Below are 21,950 nucleotides of genomic sequence, written 5' to 3'. Positions count from 1 at the left end.
ACCTCCTATCTTGGGTCAAAGCCTCAGCTCCAGCCAACGCCTGCAGGCTGCAAAGAGAAGAGCAGTTTTGCACTCCGATCTGCAGGGCTCCAAGCACTTAGTGAAGGGGCCAGTGCCCAAGTTCCAACTGACAAACGGGGAAACTGCGCCCAGAAGAGCAAAACGGCTTCGTGTCACTCCAGAGGGGATGCAGCACCATGACACCCTGGTTTCCCACCTCCCAGACCAGCACTAGACATGCCACCACCCCAGCTGTGCGGGGGAAAGGCAGGGAGATGGAAATGAGTGCCAAGAGCCCACCAAGAGCTATGAGATACTCTACCACCATGGGTGAGGACCAGCCCAGGGCTGGCAAGTGTTATGGATCCACCAGGAAATGCATGTCATGACACACACAAAGTCTGACAGGAATTGCTTTTCTCTTTCTCCAGATGAGCTCCCAGGAAACGGGAGTGTTGGAGAATCACTCAAGTGGAACACAAGATGGTAGAAAACAATAAAAAAAGCAGGCAGATAAGTTGTATATAAATGGATCAACTTTTATTCAATATTTATTGCTTGTTGTATCAATTTGGAAATCAAACTGGCACGTGTAACAAAATAATTATTTTCCTGGCCAGCTGTGTGAAGCGAACGCTGAAGCGAAAATTCAATACTGCTGTTCCATTAGTTTTTAAACAGGTAACCCCTCCTCTCAGTTCTAACAGCGTGTGAAAAGTTATAAAAGAAAGAGGCCAACCTCGATCACTGAGATTAGTAAACTAAAGCCAGCGCATCTCCTGCAGTCAGCCCAGCAGAGCGCGGCAGAGCACACGCTCCTCGTGAGCACATGGTGGGGGAGAGCACACGTTCCTCATGAGCACACGGTGGGGGAGAGCACACCTTCCTCGTGAGCGCACAGTGGGCAAGGCTTTCCACTCTTAGGCACCTGGTTCAAGACCAGCTGCTCTTCACGTTTCTGTCCGTGGAGATCAACACTGATAACTCTCCCCCAGGGGCCCAGGCCTGACTCACTCGCCAGCATTTCTGTGCAGTTCGCAGGGGTCCTGTGCCCCCTTGCAGGGCTCCATGTGCTCTCGCTTCACACCCTGTCAGCCCCCAGATGCAGTCATTCCCAAAACACCTATTCCTTTAACCATTTTCATTCCGAAGGAAGGTATCAGAAAGCAAGAGGAGCGTCACCGCTCTGCTCCCAAACCTCACCTTTATTTTAGTATTTTAAAGCCCTCGGGATGACGGACCCCTCGGCAGAAGGGGCAGCGGGCCAGGCACCAGCGCGTGCTCAGGCGCAGATTCACCAAGAAGCACATCTCTTGTGGAGCCAGCTGCAGCCTCCCGAATGCCAAGGGAAGGTTGGGAGAGCCCTCTTCAAGTTCCAGCCCTCGAAATCACGCGGCGCTCTTCAGCTGCGCACCAAAGGAAGAACGGACGTCTGTCGGACACAGCTTCATTCCAATACTGTTGAGTTTATTTAAAACACCGAAGGTCTTTGCACAAAGTGGGTCTCTTCTCTGGAGTCCTCCGCGCTTCGCTGTCGAGCAGCAGCTCTGACGGGCCCCGTATCCGCGTTAGTGTGTCGGCCAGACAGCGACCACAGCGATCGCAATCAGCAGCAGCACAATCACCACCAGCATGCCTGGAAAAGACGGAACAACGTTCAGGTTGCTGCCTTCATCTTTTACAATCGTCCTTTTGCAATTCAATTCTTCTGCCGAGTCCTGCTCCTCCTCCCAGCTGAGGCCCATTTCCCCACCCTGCTCACCCCGTGCAGGCCCCCCACCAGATCCCTGCACACCAATGACCTGAACAGCGACGCGGACACAAACCCCGCATTGGCAGAGCAGTTCTTTCGGTTTCTGACCCTTCAAATTAATTTTTTTGTAACTGTGCCTGCAGGGTATCTTCCTACTTAAACATCTGCCTTGCAAAGACTAAGGGATACGTTTAACTCACGGCAAGGCCAGTTAAGCTTTTCTAGAATCCCTCTGTACCATCCCAGTGGGGCAAAGGATTATTCAGAAAGAAATCCAAATTGCATCAGGAAATTGTTTCCAATACAAACTACTCCCGCCCTCAGACAAAACTATTTGCAGAGCAAAAGCAGGGCTTTCAGGTATGTACCTGACTTGGGAAAAGGAAGATCAACCAGAGTCTAACAGTGCTCTGCCCAACCGCGCCGCACGCGAGCTCCGTGTGCTCCATCCCGCCCCAGAACCGCACCGGTTGCTCTGCAGAAGCGAATGACTAATACGATCTTATAAAATTTCATGACTACTTTTTAGTTCAGGCCCACCAGGCTGCTCTGGAGAAGGATAGTGTTAAAAAAATAGAAGTCATGGATCATTTTTAAGACTGATCCAGAAAAAACAGCAAAGATTTTCTTTCTCTCTCTCGAATGAACGATAGCGATAAGGCCACACGGCTGTCAGACGCCTGCTAATGGAAACTAATCCTCCTTAGTTCCCCCTTTCTTAGGGGGAACTCTCCCTTTTCTCTCCCCTTTCTCAGAGAAGAGGAAGCAATGTTTTACTGAAAACAGACCGGATCCCTACAGTCCACCCCGTCGCCTCCCTGAGCAGCCCCAACACGTGAACTCCTCGCGCAGCCGGCTGGACCACTGCCCGCTTCAGGCACTGGCATCACGCACACGGGCATCCCCTGGGGTAAAACGATCTTTTAATTAGGAAGCTTTTGTTTTCATTTAGTATCTGGTCCATCCTATCCCCCTGTCCGAGCTGTGGGAATACGTTAGGGCTCCAAGAGCGGAAAAAATGTCCCTTCATTTGGTCCGCTCACAGATGACTATTACTCAACCACTTACAATATTTACAAGTCCAGCTCATGGCAATTAAAAAAGGATGTATTAAAATAAACTCCTCTTTCCAAGCTGGAAAAGGATATTAGACATTGCTTTTTGTAAATAGTGTCATGTTTTCTGTGCAGAAACTGTTTCCCTGCCAGGGCTCCAGGATTTTTTTCCAGGGAAATAAGAGTTGCCACCAACAGTACTTTTTTCTTTTATGCTCAGCTGAAACCATTTGTTATCTGAAGGGACTGGAGCAGCGCTTCCCCGCACTGCCTCAAGCAGCTCTCGGAGAGGGAGCCTTTTCCTCGCAGCAGCAGCTGATGGCAGAGGGCAGCGGCTCCGAATGCTCCACGTGGGATGCCCGAGGACCGTGGCAGGGCTCGGCCCCACGCCAGGTGTGGGGACAAGCTCTCCAGCTAAGCAGGGACAAGCCCTTTAGCTGAATGGTGTACACCTACTGCACCCTTTGGGGCAGGATGATTCGGGGGTGATTTTTGTACAGCTTCAGGCCAAACCTGGATGAAGCTGCTCATTCACCGCAGTAAATCGCATAACCTCGTACAAAGGCATCTGTCCCTTCCCGCTGCTCTCTTTGCACCCCTAGAAGGGACGTTGGTTCAGCTCAGACGCCAGTGGCCACCGGGACCATGCTGCACAACGCTGCCTCCTCCGCTAACGCCCACGGCGCTCGCACCCAGCCCCAGCCAGGGTCCGTGCTGGGGCACCCGGGGAACGGCTCTGCCCCGGCAGCGCTCACCAGCGCCAGCGCCCTTGCAGGGGGAGCCCTTCAGGAGGCATCCCAGAGGACCTCCTGCTCCAGGCTCCCGCAGAGCCTAGCCTAGCTCCAGATCCTCCCCCCAGGTCAGCGTCTATCATGTATATTTGACCCTGCCGGATCTTGGACCATGCACAGGCTACTTGCTCTGGCCCACTGGAACGGGTGAGAGGGGGATATATTGCTCGCCAACCACTCAACATCACCCAGCAACACCAACTGTCGATTAACCCATCGGGGACATGTTCTATACTTTTACCATGTTTCTAGTCTCGTGCTTTTTACATCTTAATATACATTTTGTAGTGTCCAACAGAGCCAGAAGGAAATAGTTTGCTTAAATTGGGAAGAAATAAGCTCCGATAAAGCTGCCACAGTCAGATTCTCTGTTACGTTTCCCATTGGAGGGAAAAGTTTTAGAGGGTGCAAATCCTTAGCACAGTTTCAATGTAACAGGGTTTATGGACTTCAGCAATTAAGAGAAAACCGAGATCAGTTGCTTGGAAAATACTCTATAGGTGTGAATTAGTAATGATACAAAGTGAAGTTAATGGGGCGTAATTATTCTTTGACAACTCCCAAGAAAAACTGCACATAAACCCAGAATTATTACCCAGCAGGAACAGGGGAAGGTGAGGGACTAATAAAGTATTGCTAATGGGCAACAGCAGAATGAACAGACACTTAAGAGGACGTTCAGGGAAACAGGAACAGGACAGCAAAATGAAATAAACTTAATTTTATTCCTGGAAAGAGACTGGTATTAAAAACCTGGAGCCACATTTCTGTTTCCAAAAGCAGTGGTCAAGCACTTAATCCCCACGTGAGAGACAGAGCAGCAGAGATGGCACGTGTCAGTGCACCATATATCAGCCATCCACCAGTATTAAAGGCTTATCTGATCTGTGCAATATGCACAAAAAAATAGGACGACATAAATTGGCAATAGCACACAAATTTCAAAGTACCTCTTGCATGATAGAGACCAGATGTTATGCACATTTTTTCCCCCCTTACTACAGAACAGCAGATTAGAAGGATCTGAAGCTTTTAAACCTGGGTGTTTCACAGAGTACAACATGCTTTCCTCACAAAAACTGCGGATACGATCTGACGGTAATTATGCACTCTAGATTCCCTGCCTGCTTTGAGTTTTTTTTGCTTAGGTCCTATGAAATATAAATATTTCCCTCGACAAGAACTCCTCAAAGAGAGGCTCAGGAATCAAAGCCCCTAACAAAGTAAATAGGAGTCAGAGAAGAAAAACCAAAAGACTCCTGCAGAAAAGAAAGCAGCGACAGGAACACAAGTTCGAAATTAATTTCTCAGCAAAAGGTGGGAAGTGCAAGCAGAAGTCTATGTGCAATTACAGAGCAATTAATTAAGGCAGGTTGGAGAAAGCACGGTGCTCTTGAAGCTAAAGAGTGTGAGCGGTGCTGCTGTCCCAGCTCGGAGGAGCAGTGCAGAAGTGTAGAGGGCACGTTCTCAGCTTACGCCGCGTTTCAGGGCCTGGCGTGTCGGCAGGACACAGGGTCTCCCCACCATTCCCGGCAGCACCGGCACTCACGCGGCTCTGCAGGGTTTAATCTTACTGCTGAGATCAGCTGCGCCTCTGCTCAGCACCCTGGTCCCAAACCCCCGGTCCCTGGGCAGCAGAGGGGTTCAACACTCCAAACCTAGCAAAGTCTTTTCCAAAGAAAGTTAAGATCAAATCATCAGATATAAAATGGAAAGAAAAGGTTGTAATATATGCAGTTTATCTCTAAGTAAATCTGTCCAGCCATGAGGCCAGAGGATCTGGGGTTCACACCATAGCCCATCTTCCTGGGGTCATCTGGGGCAGCCCTGTTTTAAGTCCCAAACCTACTCCCTCTCCCCAGGATTGATCAGCTCTGAGGGTCACTGCTTTGGGGTTCATCATGGACACCCTTCCCACTGTACCCGACTTACTCCTTCACAACAACTTCCCAGATGGGGTTCACATGGAAATGCCAATAATTCCTCCAGGTCTGAATCTGCCTGAAGGGGTTTGGGCATCTAGAAGACGGTTCTCCATCCCCAGCCTGCACCTTGTTTCCAGGGGGTTAACGAGCTATGCAAACATAGGCTGAGGACACTTACTCCCTTGTGCCTATTCAGCCAGACAGTAACTACCCCGTCGGGACTGTGTAACTCAAGGGAGTAAGTTCTCGCTAAAAATAAGACCCCTCTTAAGGCCCACGCTCTCTGGTGTGCTGCCAGTTGTCCTCGGCGATGACAAACACTAGTCATGCAGATGACAAGCCCAATAAATCATTTCATTTCCCTCTCTTCATCCCAACCTGTGCTGTTTTCCCATTGCAGAGGCCCTGGACATGGCTTGGAGCCACATGACGCCGAGCACCACACAAACCCGGGGCACAGCACATCCCTGCCCTCAAGAGCATCCCCCTCCTCTTGGTATGGAGCCCACACTACAGGCACTACGCACGTGTTACAGCCTACGCTGCGCGAGGACTGAGAATAATTAACACTTCTGGTCTGTAACTTCAGGCAAGTGCAGGGTGCCATGTACTAAATAAGCCTATTTGCCTCAAATAACTGTTATGAATCCCAAATAACGCTGATGAATTGGTTTCCTCGGAGAAGAGCAGGTACCTACCGTCAGCCAGCAGCCGGCTTTTGTGTTTGTGATTAATCATCGAGACTTTCCAATTCCTTCTGCTGACTGTTCAGATGGAGGCAGCTGAGAGGCAACGATCCACAGTTTTCTTCAGTGCATTTTTAATTCCTACTGCTAACAACGGCTGGAGCGCGGCAGAAATTTCTGCTCACAAGCCCCGCTGCTGACGGAGAGACGAGCTCTCGCAGCACCCACACAAAGCAGCCAATTGTTGCTTGTCAACTGGGTGCTTATGCCAGCTTTCTGACAGGGCAATATTTACTGTGAAATATCCACTTATTGTGCTGAATATAACTCCTGGGAATCTGAGCGTGTTTAGGATCTGGCAGGGGTTCAAGTGCCTTTGAACAGGCAGCCAGGAACTTGGTCATAAATACATCGTGTTTTGACAAGTCCCTCTTGAATAAGTGTCAAAAGATTTCTGGTCTGCTTCTATCAGACTATTGATTTACCACTAAAATCACTCTGTAGCAACAGAGTGCTGGCCATTGAGATGCAATGTTGTATCAGTTAGAGCCCGCAGGTTCCTACAAGGTGTCTCGTGTTTCAGCTCCACACAGGGAAGCCCACGCAGAGGAGACAGTTGCACCTTTCTCCTTGGCAGCCCCTGCTCCAGTAGCAAGATGTTAGTTTCATTTTCATAAATGCACACTGGCAAGGTATGTTCCAGGGACCGAGGACACTCTTGTTTAATGGCACAAGCGATGTCAGCAGCGCTGCAGCTCTTCTTGTTCAGCCCCCTGGCAGCCAGGCACTCCCGCACGCAAGGAGCCGGCACTTGCCGCTGCTTCACATGGCTGCCCAGCATCCCAGGCTACTGCAGCAGGTAGGTCCTCGCCAACAGGCTCCAGCCACAACCCCGAAATTCAAGAGCGATGCCTACGCTCACCCCAGCATAACCCCATCCACTGAGGGCAGGGATGTGCAAGGAGCAGGTAGCAACTTCGTAGGTCACGATAAAGGTCTCCAGTGGCAACGCTGATCTGTCCTTCTGCCTTGGAGGCATCGTCCAGTTGAACACCAGGTCCACTCTGCTACTCTTTGTCCAACTCCAGGCCCATCAGTAAGGACACAAGATATCCACATCAAGATACAAGGTCAGGTTGGACGGGGCTCTGAGCAACCTGATCCAGCTAAAGAGGTCCCTCCCAACCCAAACTGTTCTATGTGATTAAGATACTCACCCACTGCTGTCTCTCCAAGCATCAGCCCAGCTTGGGCTGCCACTGGAAATATCCCATCACCAGGGTGAACGTCTTAAATGCTTTCAAAGCATACTAGAGGGTTTACGAAAGCAAGTGCAGTGGGAATTTGCGATAGCTGAGGTCTGGACTCAATGAGCAAGGAAATCTCTTCCAGTCCCCACTGCTATAATTAGCACAGAGAGTAGTGGATGGTCCTGATAAATAGGATAAGTAAATACAAGCATATGCGAAGGGGTGCTGTCTCCTTTTCACAGGGGTGCATAGCCATGGCTTCTCTTTCAGGCTTGAAGCAGACTGCTCTGGCGGCAGGGCAGTCCCTCCCAACCAGGGAGCAGCCATAGCCTTCTGGACACAGACCTGACCAATGTGATCCCCATCTGCCACCCCCAAACCCATGTCAGCTGGAAACCTGGAGATTTGAGAAGCGGCTGTTCTTTGAGGGAGCTGTATGGTTTTGTGGGCTCAGTGTTCCTCCCGAACGTTGAGCGTAGCCTGAAGGCAAACACAACCTCACGTTGGCCGCTTGCTGGTTTCCAGACGGTGAATATTGATTTCAGCTCCTTAAAAAAAAATTTCCAAAGCATGTGCATGTGTGTCCAAGTCACCTGCCCTGACTTCAAAAGCTGACAGGTGACATCCAAGCCCGTTTCAACAGCGTCTAACTTGCAGCTGGCAAATCCCACCCATAAAGTGAGATCTGCCTCTTTGCGATCTTGCTGTCTGCAGAGAGGAGGTACGGGGAAAGCAGCCCTGCAACAAGCCCCGAGCATCCCTCAGCGCCTTGTTGGCGACTATTTCTGGGAGCAGGAGTTTTGCTTGGGGTTTTCCCTGTCTTTTCTGCTGATTTGGGTATAATGTCATTCTCAATAATGCTGAATGTTTAGCATTGGAATTTTTTATAGATTATAAAATAATAATAAACAGCATGCTATGACTTTAAAGAGCCTGGTACAGCATTACATTATCTGGAAAAAGTGGCTTGTTTTATGCCAAGAAAATTGTATTCCCATAGAACTGCCTATCCAGAAGTTTATGAATAAGTCTTCTTTTATAAGTGACACGGAGCGCTAACTTATAAACACATAACAGTTGTTTTATAGGGTAGGAGAGAAGCAGGGAAAAAATGGAGTTTCAACAAGAGGCTGTAGAGTCACAGCTGCTTTCTTTGAGGACTTCTTTTCAATGCCACAGTTTAAAAAAACCCCAAACTTTATCTGCTTTTTCAGTAAGTTAATTTTAAGTCCATGTTGCCAGATATACGGCAGAAACGCTGCCCAAATCTGTTTGAACCCGATTTTCAAGGCAGCAGAGAACCAACTTGGCAGGCTGGCTCTGAACCCGACGCACATACCTAAAGCACTAGTTTAACACGGCAAGCACCCGAAGAAATCCATCTTGCTGTCCTTTACGTTCCCTAAAAAAAGCCCAACACTTTCTCCCCCAAAAGCTATAAAAGAAAATCCTTCCTTCTAACATTTTCCTCATTTCAAGCGAGATGGGGTATTCAATTTGTATTGCATTAAGAACCACTTTAGCATAAATCCCACGCTATTAGAGCTGGCTTGTATGTAAATATACTCCTCGATTCCTACACCTGCATCATTGAAACCATCTCTCCGGAGGCTTGTTCTTTATTAGTTTTGTGACAGCCAAACTTTTTCTTGGGCGATATGTCTGTGTAAAACGCTGCAATCGCACATTATCCTACGCCCCCGCCTGCCCAGAGGAACCTGGACGTTATTGCTTTTGACCTTCCTTTTCAACTGGTCTGACTTGAGAAATTTAACACTACGGTTGTACCTCTCAACTCTGACATCAAAATCATTGGCAATTCTCAAAGAAATCAAGAACAGGCTCTGCGAACAGTTATTAAAGGCTCCAAATGCCCATGTGTTCCATTGGGTCACGAGGAGAAAAAAAAAAAAAAAAAAAAAACACTCCTCAAAAAAGCTGAGCTCTTTGGAAACAACAACTATTGCATTATTAATTCCTTATTTGGAAAAAAGAAAACCTAGGTCCTTCCTATGTGAGATGAAAAACCTTTTCTTTTATGAGTTATTCCACATTTGGAGCTATTTATGCAATACTAGATTAACCTGAAGAAACACTTTCTCTGAGTCAAAGGTATAGACCTTGTTTATACACACTAATCCTCAGTCAACTTCATTTCGCCTATTAAAAAATGGCATTTTTGTGGGTTTTTTGTCACGTTGGGTTGGAGCTACGCCTCCCTCTCGGGCACACAGATGAGTTTGCTGTTCACACAAGCCTTTGATCAGGGCACGAAGATACCTCACATTACTGACAGCAAGACCTGTTGGCAAACAAAGCGAGGCTAAATACCAGCAAGATAGAAACCATCACTCCAGGAAAACAAATGTCACATTCAGTCCCAGAAGCAGCACGGAGTGAGTTTACATCCAAAATGTTTATTGCTTCAGCAATCGAATAATCCCGGGCGTTTGGGTCCCAAACCACATGCGCAGCCCGGCTGATGAAAGGAAGTGAGATAAGTGTTTCTCTTAATCCATTATTGTTATACTTCAGTTCGCTTCTTTTTTAATCTATTTTTCAAATTACAAACGCACGCCAGATAGCATATTGAACTGCTTCCAAGCACAACTGCAAAGAAACCCCGTATTCTTTCAAGAAGTGATATACACTGTACAAACCCAACCTCACGTGAACCGCAATAGGCAGAGGAACAGCTCGAGCCTTCAACTGCTGCTCACGTTTCGACATCTCCCGTGCTTAGCTGGGCTGTGTGAAGGTAATCTCCTACCTCTGGCAGTGGCTGGAAGGTTTTGATCCAAGAGTTTAAGATGCTGCGTAAATACACGTGTGACTGTACGTCTATGAGCCTGCACAATACATTAACCTCTTGCATTGACCTGAGAACCAGACCAGAAGAAGGACAGTTGAATGACAGGAAGGTTTCCTAAGGAAAATAAGAAATATAAATATTTTTACCTTTTGAGCCACCAGAAGTGAAGCTCAGAGACAGGCAAGACATCTGGATCTAAAGACAAGTTGAGAGCACAGCAAGAACTAAACTGTCACAAGTTTTAACTTTCAGAGAAGTCTGTGGGAAAGGGAACACTTTGAGCTAAATTTGTATCTACTTTAAATAGCAGAAGGTAGTTCACAGAGGACAACCTAGGAGAAATGGCTCGATGTACCTCGGAGATAGAGTTACTGAACCAAAGAGCCTTAAAGCAATTTACACACATACCTGAATGGTATCTTTCTGCAAAAATACTCAGTAATAAAATAATTTACTGGCCTCATCATTGCATGAAGAGCAAATGTAAGAGACAACAGCTTACCCAAGTTACTTCCCACCCCAAAAACCCCAACATTAACTGGATCCTTTATACTCACTGGAATACCAAAGGAAAGATCAGATATATTTAACGAGCAATAATAAATCTGCAGCAATTTCTCTCGAACTGTGTTAATAATGCTAAAGGCAGATAAAAGAAAGCCCCTACAGAGCACAAGCTGTCTTTTGGGGTAAATGCGTGCAGGACCTTGCACCTATGCCCAGCCTAACTGGCAATTTGAGACTGCACGTCTCCCCAGGCGTCACCTTTTGGTGTTTTCCCACACATCGTCTCTTACTTCAACTCAAACCTGGCAACCTCTGCCCATCTCTGCCTGACGGCCTTTTCTGACGGGTGTGCTGGGGCAGCACCAGGCGTGGATGTCCAGAGCTGTGCAGGAGATCACCCAGCTCCCAGCAAGCCAGAAACTGGAGAAACATTCTCGTGTTTTTCCCTTTTGTTCTTGTAGAGTGACTTCACAGACTTTCCTTGCTTGTCCCCAACACTGCTTATTATCAAACTATTTCCAATCCCAAAGGTCATCAGCAGACATGGTTACTGGATTTTTTTGCATGTGGCTTGTTTTTCTTCCCCCTTTTATTTTTTTTATTAAATAAGCACGCACACTTTCCAATTTTCCCTTCTCCAAACTCTCTAGCATCCTTTCCCTTACATAAGCGATGCCAAGAAACAAGATCAGTCAAGTACATGCTGCATTTCTGAACAACTGTGTTACAACTTGGAACGGGACTTGTGAAAGTTTCAAAACCCTCAATGTGTACTAAAGGTTTCCCAGAAGAAAGGAAACAAAACAAACCCAAACAAGACCACAAAGGTTCTAAAAATCCCTTATCTTTCAGACAAGGTTCACCCAAGCGAGCCCAACCAAGCCATAGGTGTCACCTGAACCCTTTTGTTCAGCCCAGCAAAAATCAGCAGGAAAGGGTGATAAAGCACAGGTTTAAGTGGGACATCCCCGTCTCTAGAAGTTAAACTCTCCACGCCATTGAGGGTGATGTGCAATGAGGAACAGAAGCAGTGTTTGGCATGGACCACAGCTCCATGAACCGTGGTGGAGAGATCAGCCGGGAGCTAAAGGGTGTGAAGGAGAGCCAGGTGAAGCTTTCCTTGCAAGAAGGCAATGACTGAAGAAAACCCACTGGTTACCTACCATCAGGTGGTCCTTCAGCAGCACAAGTGACAGGTCACTAAAGAGACTTCTCATTGCACTAGAAGTGTTGGAGATTTACCAGCAAGGTTACGGGATAGAGACACCAACATGGGCCCAAGGTGAGTTAAATCCCAGAGACAGGGCGTTTGCTGCCCCCCCCAGCACTGCCCTGACGGCTGGTGCTCCTCCTGTCACGCATAGATCCATGCACCTTCTTCAGCTCAGCTTCACTCACCAGCCCCGACTCTAGTGAGGGATGCAGAAGCTGGCAAACTCAAAATGGTTTTCCTGAAAGAAAGGGTCTGCCAGGCAGCAGCATACCCCGGAGCCGGTACCTGCAGCAAGCAGGGAAAAGGCAGAAGACGTGACAGATGATCTCAGCAGGGGACTGTTGTTCCTCCACTACTTTCTCCAATAAAAACAAATGGGGAAAAAAAAAATAATAAAATGAAAGGACAGCTCTGCTGGCCTGGCGCAGAAGGGGACATCTGCCTGTGTCCATCTGCCACCAGCCTGACACCCCGGTCTTTGTTTTTGGTAGGGTCAGTTTTCTACCATTATAGCTCCCTGAACTGCCTCACCAGGACATCAGTGCCAGTACAAGGAAAAAGATGGGAACATGGGGAGAGGGAGCAGGTAACCACTAGCTCTGCTTAGCTGCATCAGTAAATCGTCCCATTAGACTCTTAAATCACTTGAGAAAGTATTATCTTTTGCCTCTTCCTTTGTTTTTCACTCGAACAAATGCTGGGATTACTCACTCCCTAGTTAGATGGATATATTACAGTGCCAGAATGCTTCCGAAATGTTTAAAGCATCAACAACTAAAAGTTACACATGAAAAAAAAAAAAAGAAATAAAAATCATCACATCCCAGTCAAACGAGTGGAATAAGCTGCAGTAACGGAACTACAGTTTTACTGGCCTATCTGAACTCGCAAGAGGAGCTTCACTAGCAAGGCACTGATCAAGGAGAAAAAGTTACAGCAGAAAAAAAAAATCATATAGTGTTCCTATCAAGTCATTTAAGGTCAGATTAAGTGTTCTTGAAGTCTGGTCCATGTGTCTTCTATTTAAAAAAGTGCCCTGCTTGCATAGGAACTGTAAGAACTTTTGAAAATGGGATGCTGGCTCCTAAGTCCCTTGGATACTTGACCGCGTGGTCAGGAGGGTTCAGATTTACATACAAATTGCAAAGCTTCTAAATGGCTTCCTCAGAGCAAGAAACGGGGGTGGAAACGAGAGAATATTTAATGATTAGTTCCTTATGGCTCTGACATTCTTGAAGCATATTTCTTGCAGTCCCTGGAACACTCCTGCATTCTTGATTGCAAAATGGCAATAAGTGATTTCCTTTAAAAGCCCTGTCTTTTATTGGAATACTAAAAATACCCCACTAGCCCCACTCCACTCCACTCTCTCTCTTTCCTGGACAGGCACCATCAACCCTGATGTATTCTATTTTGAAGACGGCAATAAACATTTCAGCATGGGCTGTTCAATCCACTTCATAACAGATCTTGCATTTCCAGTGGAGCCCCTACTAGCACCATAAATCATCTTTACACAGACTTAAGTATGAGAAACTTCAGCTCAAAAGCAGCATGGCTTTTTTTTTTTTTTTCTTTTTAAAAATTAAAAAAGGGTACAAAACAGTCAAGAATTAAATGACTGGCAACTTCAAACATGAAACTACTGGGATGACCCGGAAAAACGGGGCTGTTGCGATGGTTAGAGCCACACTGCGCAGCGCTGCTCCAGTCAATTCACTTGGAGTCAATACCTGGAAGACGATGCTTGCTGGGGTGAAGTTCAGAAAAAATTGTCTACAGATCCATTACATCTGAACAAACACGGGTTTCAAATCTGGGATACGCTGGCTGTTGCTGATTTTAAAAGCCACAGATAAAGATTAATTACATACTGCATCTGAACTGGTTACACACATCTAATACTCCCTTTGTTTTTCCAGTCTAGATGGACTTAAAAGTCTGAACTGTTCTCCCTGCTGCTTCGCTCATTATGTCTCTCTCCATCTGCTACAGACCTTGGAGAATAGCTTAAAGAGGTACTTTCAGGTACACGACACGGAGGCTACCACATAAGCCACAATTTTATCATTAAAGTTCTTGGCTGAGTCGAGGAGCTTCTCCAGTAAAAGCGGTTGTGCAATCACATTCAAGAACTAAGACCAGCTAAGTGCAGGATGCAATCAGCCTTCCTCAGCCTTAAACATCAAAGTCTTCATGGAGTCAAGAGTCAGGAGGGCCGTAATTCAGAGCTCCAGCGCAGGCTCCACAGTCCAGCAGTGGATGACGAGAAGGGTTTTCCAAGTATCGATCTGTCTGTTAGGAGGGTTGGCCGGACAAGGTGACCAAGTGGCTCCCAAGCCAACCCAGCGGTGTCGGCTCCAGCACAATTACTTCTTTCCACATTAAGGGAGTCTGCTGGGAAATCTGACCTCACTGCACAAATCTGCTGGTCACATCATAACTCTGTTACAGCAACTGCCCTCGAGTCACTCCACAAACTACAAGGAGCTCAGCAGCCACAGGCTGATGCTCCATGTATTCAATGAAATACAAGCTGTAGCTTTCACTTGAATACAAGCCTAATTAAGGTGGGAGACGCCTCCTTTTCTACTTCTAAAGTCCCAGAGGGAATTGAACCTAACCTTTGTCTGTTGGCAAACTAGTTTTCAATGCGCTTGTGGCTGGATAGCCTCATTGCCTGCCTACTCTTGCCACACGGGTGGTCAGCTCTCTGCTCCACAGGACACAGTTAGCAACAGGCTTTGCTTAGCATCAGCTTCGCTATCCAAGATCAACCATACTTCACTGAGCCCTTCCCCACTGGCAGCGGGTCTCAAACAGGAGGGTCTGCATAAGGAAACTGCAGTTAGTTTTGGTTGACTCATTCCATGAATCTGATCTAGTACTCCAACAGCAAGATCTGGTGAGTACAGCAAGGAGACGGTCTTCTGTCTCTGAAGAAAGACCACTGGAGTCATCAATCATAAAACCATCAGGTGGAAAGGGACCATGGCAGGTTCTAGTGCAACTTACTGCTCCAAGCAAAGGCAAGTTAAGGAGCTGGACTTGATGATCCTTATTGGTCCCTTCCAACTTGAGACATACTATGATTCTAAGACCAGACTCAAACCAGGTTGTGCAGGGCTTTGTCAACTTGAGTCTTGAAAACCTTTAAGGATGCACAACTGTTCAGGGAGTGCACACACACCAGATTCTCCCTGGATGAAACCAGGATCTGCTCTTCTGCAAACCAGAAGATCTGCTCATTTTCAAACAGGCAGTGTGACTCCGAGAAAGGTATTTCCTAAGCCACTAAAACTCCTTTAGAAGAACACCACAGTACGGACAATCCAAAAATTTAATGCTGAAGTGGGCAAGGACTTATCATCTCAAATACAACACTGAGAAAAATGAAAAAAAAAAAAAAACCAAAACCTTGACATGTTTCAGACTTGGCTCTTTCAACATTTAAGAAGATCCTTAGACGAGACTTCATTGATTTTAAAGTCAATACCAATTTGGACAAATAAAGTGTTTTGCCCTGGTTTCTGCAGAAGTGTATCAGCCTGCATGTAAAATTCCTGACACAGATATAGCTGTTTTTTTGTTGAGAATAGTGTTTTCACAGTTCAAAGAACAATTCTTCTTTTAGAAACTTGCTCAACCTTTGGCAATCCAACCTAATCAGCATGCAAGACTGCAGAAACCGGCAACCAAATACTTCTTATTAATACCATTTACATCTGCTAGCAACTATAAGAACCTTCTAAAAATGCCAAGGGAAACAGGGTGGGTGAAACAATCCCTCGCAAACAACTGAGCCAATAAATACAGAACTGTGATAAGAAATTAGGTTTGACTTGCACAATCACTTTGAAAAGTTTTTGGAAAATGGAGTCTGAAGAGCAGGAGGCTGATAAAATAACATAGTCCAGTAGCAATGTGAAAGTTTCATGCCGATGAAGTAGGGAATTCAATCCTTGCTGAATTCTTGAAATCATTTAGATGTTAACAGAAGTTTCTTCTCCAAAAAAAGAAGGGAAGGCATCACTCTTAAAGCCCACACACACAGATCTTTGACTCCTGTACGCTGGTGTACTACACAACGCTATTTTGGTTTTGGAAGACTGCATTGTCTCATGTGTCAGGACAGCTATTTTATTTTATTTTATTCTATTCTATTTTATTTGATTAACTTCTGACTTGAGCAGAGCCAAACCTGTACTAATTTATGCACATGCAGTACAAGAGGTCCCCTCTTATTTTGTAATTAAAAAAAAACCAAGAGAGAGAGAAAGGAGGAAGAAAAAATACAGTACCATTTCACCTCAGTATCTTCCTAAAACTTGAAAAGTTTATAAGCTCTTAACTCCAGTTCTCTTCTTTTGCCTTCCCACATGACAGCTACAAGCTGCTGCAGCAGCTGCACAGTACACGTCTTCAAAGGAAATAAAGAAATCATTGCTCTCAGAACAAAGTGCAGGGGGAAAAACTGGCCTGGGTGACAGGAGCAATGCGGGGCTGAGTGGGCTGCACCCAGGGGAGCGAATGCAGCACGTGTGATGGCTCCAAGCAGCCTCTCCGCATACTCCCTCGCCAGCGGAGACTTTTGTTCATAAGGGAGAAAGGCAGCAAAACCAGAGGGGCACTGGGAGAACCTGCAGAAGGCAGGATGTTTCGGAAACCCATGTTGCATCATAGTCTCCTGTTGGACAACGTTCCCCTTTTTCAGTTTCTTAAGGTTATTACTCGATACGTGTGGGGGTTGACAGAGAAAAAAAGAATATGAAATTAAGAAAAAAAAAAAAAGGTCTGTGTAAGGAATGTAGGCTGTTATCAAACAAACAAGAATAAAAATACTCGGGAGCAAAAAGAAGTTGCCTGATTTACTAAATACTTACTTTTTTTTCCTTAAGTCTAATCCCACGGTTAAATGAACAGAGCTTATTCCCCTCACACTTCTAGGGGGAGAAAAAAGCCACACTGCAAAGAGACATATAAATCGCCCCGGATCATTTGTCTGAATCCTGCTCCTGCCCGAAAGAGGGACGCTCCATATGCTTTTGCAATAGCTCTGTTTTGATAGTATTACCAGGAGTGTCCCTTATTAATCATGTTGCCACTAAAAAGTCTCTCTGGAGTATTTCCTTATTCTATACTTTTCCAAACTGTTTTGGTTTCCTCTTAATTTATTAAAAGCTCACTGAAGATGGCTGTAGTTAAAGCTAACCTCTGCTACTACAAAACTGGAAGGAAAGAAAGGGGAGAAGGGGAAAAACCACGTTTAACCATGAATTTTCCTCTATTCCCCAGAAGAAACTCCCCCTCAAACATGCTGTTTCAGCCTTTGTTACATTTCTCTGACCAATCCAAGTGGTGAAGCCTGAGATACTGCTATCTAAGGTAGCATTAACATTCAAGAAACACGTTCCTGGATGTTACTATTTGAGTCAGGATCATTGGAAGAAATTTGGTATTGGCTCAATCCTTCAGTGCCCTGCAATCAATGAGCTTATTTCAGCCTGTAAAGTGTTCTTAAAGACATGCTTAAGTGCTTTGCTGGATGAAGAACAAAGCACTTGGCACCCCGCAGAACTGAACCCTGCTGAGGTGCAAGGCGTTTCCAAACATTTCTAATTAACTAAAAGAATCCGCAATTAAGAAAGTCGCAGTGGCTTGGTTGACAGAATAAAGGGAACGTTTTGCAAAGCATCCTGTGTTCCCCACTCCGGCAACATGAGCCCCTTCACAATACCAGACATGGGAAGGAGAAACGTGGCCAACAGTAGGTGGGCTATAAAGAGCAAAAGAGTATCTGGGTGTCCTTTGGCGATTCGGCAGTGGTGCTGAATTCCAGATCCACGCCTGGGCGTCACAAAGCCCCTGCTTCAAGGCTAGGAGTACCAAGGAGATGGAGTTTGCTTGAGCTGACCACTAGACCCTGCCCTGCTCCCGTGCATCTTGGCTGTGTTGATGCCATGCATCAGCCAGCCTCACAGGAAAGTTCTGCTCGCTTAAAGCATGGGCAGTGCCCATCTTCTTCTCTTAGAGCTAAAGATGGGCCTAAACTGAATGAAAAGCAGTCTGCAGTACAGAAGAAAATGTTAGGTATGAAAGCTTCAGACCGAGTGCACGTGGTCTCACGTGGTCTCCGGCTTTGTATAGATCATCGGGAAGATCCCCATTTATCCCTTAGATTTTACATCGTTTTGAGGACTCTGCTGTCTGCAAAACATTAACTCAAACCAAGTGGCATAATTCTGCTAAAATTACATTTTTAAGCCAACCACGTCTTTCTGAGTCAGAAAACAAATGGGCCTTTCAATGCACTCTTACAGTTGCAACACGTATTTAATTCTTATTTTCATCCAGCTTATACAAAGTTTAGAGAAAATATTTTCATGTTTATCTTTCACCATCAAAAACACCAATCGCCTTGATGCTACGCTAACCAAAGCCTGACTTATCTAGGCACAGGACATCAGGGAGAGGCCCCTTGCTCTCCAGGCCCTGATCCTGCAAACAGATGGGCAGCGGCTGACTCTGCAGACTAGGCAGCGTCCATCTGTGGTCAGATGGACTCCACATGGATGCAGTCATTCCCAGTGGGAATTGGAGGCAAAGCCCCAAAGACCTGTGAAATCTGTGTAGAGGATCAGACCACCTTCAGCTGGAGAACTCAACAGGGACTTTCCACCTATGGTCCACAGCTCCTTCTAAAAGGGACCTGGACAAGCTGGAGAGGTGGGCCCATGTGAATCTCATGAGGTGCAACAAGGCCAAGTGCAAGGTCCTGCACCCGGGTCAGGGTAGTCCTCATAATCAATACAAGCTGGGGGATGATGTGATAGAGAGCAGCCCTGCCAAGAAGGACTTGGGGGTACTGGTGATTGAGCAGCTGGATATGAGCCAACAATGCGTGCTTGCAGCCCAGAAGGCCAGTCACATCCTGGGCTGTATCAAGAGAAACGTGGCCAGCAGATCAAGAGAAGTGATTCTCCCCTCTACTCTGCCCCGGTGAGACCCCACCTGGAGTACTGCGTCCAGCTCTGGAGCCCTGAACACAAGAAGGACGCGGACCTGTTGGAGCGGGTCCAGAGGGGGCCATGAAAATGATCAGAGGGCTGGAGCACCTCCCCGATGAAGACAGGCTGAGAGAGTTGGCATTGTTCAGCCTGGAGAAGAGAAGGCTCCAGGGAGGTCCTTCCAGTACCCGAGGGGAGGCCTACAGGAAAGCTGGGGAGGGACTGTTTACAAGGGCACACAGCGACAGGACGAGGGGCAATGGTTTTAAACTGGAAATGGGTAGATTTAGATTGGATATTAGGAATAAGTTCTTTACCGTAAGGGTGGTAAAGCCCTGCAACAGTTTGCCCAGAGAGGTGGTGGAGGCCCCATCCCTGGAGACATTAAAGATCAGGCTTGATGGGGCTCTGGGCAACCTGACCTAGTTAGAGATGTCCCTGCTCACTGCAGGAAGGGTGCACTAGATGGCCTTTGGGGGTCCCTTCCAGCCCAATGCATTCTATGATTCTATGACAGTGGCCAGAAGCGAGGCTACTCCAACTGGGCTCTTAATACCATTAAGAGAATTTTTTTTTTTTGAGGTTTCATCAAATCCTCCCTCGATCAATCCAAAAATTTCAGGCTGCACACACAGCATTATAGCAGAAATAAGGTCATCTGCAAATGGTTAATGTAATGCATATTAGGTGCAAACCACTGGGACTGCAGTAAGATGCTTGGCAGCATTTGATTTTAAGCAAGCCACAGAACATGACAGTAATTTAAATAAAACCCGTACAGTTTATTCAGAGCTTCCCATCCCTTTGCTCCCAACACACTCTGTCTTTCTGTCTCCTCTGTTCCAGGTGCAAGCTAGCACAAGCTGACCACATATCATGGAGCCTATCTCGAAGTAGGATTTTTTTTTTCCACAATGTTTGGCTTTAGCAGGCGGCAAATGAAAAGCAGAGATGAAGGGATGCTTATCCTTTTATTTTTAGCACAATGAAGGTTTGGTGTGAGGGGATCCTTATAAAATTTAAAAAGTCAACACTTCTGATGGAGCATCCATAGTTTCTTTTAAAGCAAAGACGTGGATGCAGTGACTAGAATTTGCTTGCTAGCAACTTCTTGTTGTTGTTGTTTAAACATTGTCCACTGTGGTTTTAACAGCTTTGAGGGGTGATTTTTAGTACGATCAGCTGCCAAGAAACATCTCCCAGTTAGCTGCTTTGGTCATCAGTCAGTAGCTGACATTAGCACAGCAGTTTCTATCTGCAAATCCAATAATCCTAGAACTACCAAACACAATTTTCCCCCGAGATTAGTTTTGGTGGAGAAAAACATCCTTTGGAAGGCAAAACACTTTTTCTTAGCATTTTAGCTATCAAAACACATGGTGCAGCCTAGAACAGTACTCCCCATAAAAACCCGTTCTCCAGCTCTGCTCCTCACCCAGCTGCCTGTGAACATGGGAAACCATTAACTCAAGCTGCTACAATTAACTCCCAGCACCTTCTTCAAAGACTCAGACAATCCCGAGCTACTTGTCATGCAAACAACCTGTGAGATTCATTCTCCTGGCAAGGCAGAAGGAGGGGTAAATTACTGAGTTAAGTAGATTACTGGGGAAGGAGTCACACTCAGCAGCCTTATGAGATGATTAGACCCTGGGAAATTCAGATACCAAATCCCCAGGCCATGATAGCACACATTCATTACCAGTTTCAGGATCAACCATAATCAAGAACCCTCTCTGGCAGCATTAAATATTCTTCTCCCAATGAACTTTCATTTAGCTTTCCCCTCAAAAGGAAGATTATGTTTAAAATTTGACAGGGGAAAAAGTTGCAGCGGCATTTAGCAACTCAGCAGTTCACCACTAAGACGACTTTTTTTTTTTATTTTATTTTCAGAGAAGCATCAGCACTTTTGAAGCACCGATGCTAACCAGCACCATCATCAGCACAAGCGCTGAAAACCCGAACGCCGTCGCTCTGCGGGTGCGCGCGCGCAGCTCTGCCAGCAGCAGCTCCCAGGGGCTGCAGAGCAGTGGCTGCAAATGAGACCAAGAGCAGCAGTTACCTGTCATGTGCATTTAATAAACCCAACGTAGCAGAGAGGCTTTGGCAATCCAAAAGAGGAAAAAAAAAAAAAAGTCAGATTTGTGGCAAGAGAGCCAGCTGCTGTGACAGTGATGAGAAACGGCCTGGGCCTTCTGCAGGAAGCTGCAGGAGCGAGTTAAGGCTACGAGTTCCCCAAGCAGGGTCCGTTTGCCCTCGTGGTAGGTGGGCGATGCCTATCTCTGTACTTCACCACGATCTGTCAGAGTACAATGGATTGAGGTTGGGAAATTAATTGCCCAGAGTACTGGGTAAACGGGCAGCAATCGTTATTTTTTCCCCACTAATGACATTTTGTAAGGAGCGCTGCTGGTAGTGGCAGGTTGTGGGAGAGGCTGTTCCACAGAGGCTTCAGACATGGCTTTATAACATTTTCTTTTTAAAAGACTCCTAGTTTAACACAAGTCTATATAGCGTTATTCAGCAACCCTCCATTATCTAAAGAATTACACATTCCCTATTTTCTTGATCTATATAAAGTAAAGGGCGTAACCCCATCACACTGGAGAAGGTGAGTGTGCTGAGAGTTCTCCCTCCCACCTGAAGTATTTTTATCAAAGAGATATCTTTAAAAATACCTCTCAGAGAAAGTCTCTTATGCAAGAAGTTAGACAGTTGAGGACTACTGAACTGCAGTCTAGTTCAATCAAAGCAAACTCCACCACAAGAGACTATTTCATGCCCTGTTATGCCGAAGGAGGCCACGATAAACTGCAGAAAACCAATAATCACCCTGATGAGAAGGGATAATCTTCTCAGAAAGCTGTGAGAGCTATGATAGCTATGAAGAAGGAAAGTATAAGGATCCAACAGCAGTGATGGGGGCACTCGGGAACCCTTGAAAAACA

General features: G+C 46.3%; 1 protein-coding gene across 2 annotated transcripts in view; it reads right to left on the bottom strand.

The window, feature by feature from the left end:
* Nucleotides 1–533: 533 nt before the first annotated feature.
* Nucleotides 534–21,950, bottom strand: part of STX8 (syntaxin 8) — a 107,174-nt gene continuing 85,757 nt past the window's right edge. Inside the window, exon 8 of one of the 2 annotated variants that reach the window (XM_086473400.1) lies at nucleotides 534–1,636. In XM_086473400.1, coding sequence (XP_086329526.1) covers nucleotides 1,569–1,636 — 68 coding nt within the window. In that variant the 3' untranslated portion in view covers nucleotides 534–1,568. Of the gene's footprint in view, nucleotides 1,637–9,969; nucleotides 10,387–21,950 lie in introns of those variants that run through there. The other variant, XM_086473401.1, reaches the window with a different exon arrangement.

This window comes from Leptosomus discolor, chromosome 15, assembly GCF_034619465.1.
Source record: "Leptosomus discolor isolate bLepDis1 chromosome 15, bLepDis1.hap2, whole genome shotgun sequence".
NCBI lineage: Eukaryota > Metazoa > Chordata > Aves > Leptosomiformes > Leptosomidae > Leptosomus > Leptosomus discolor.
This window is presented reverse-complemented; position numbering and strand designations above follow the sequence as displayed.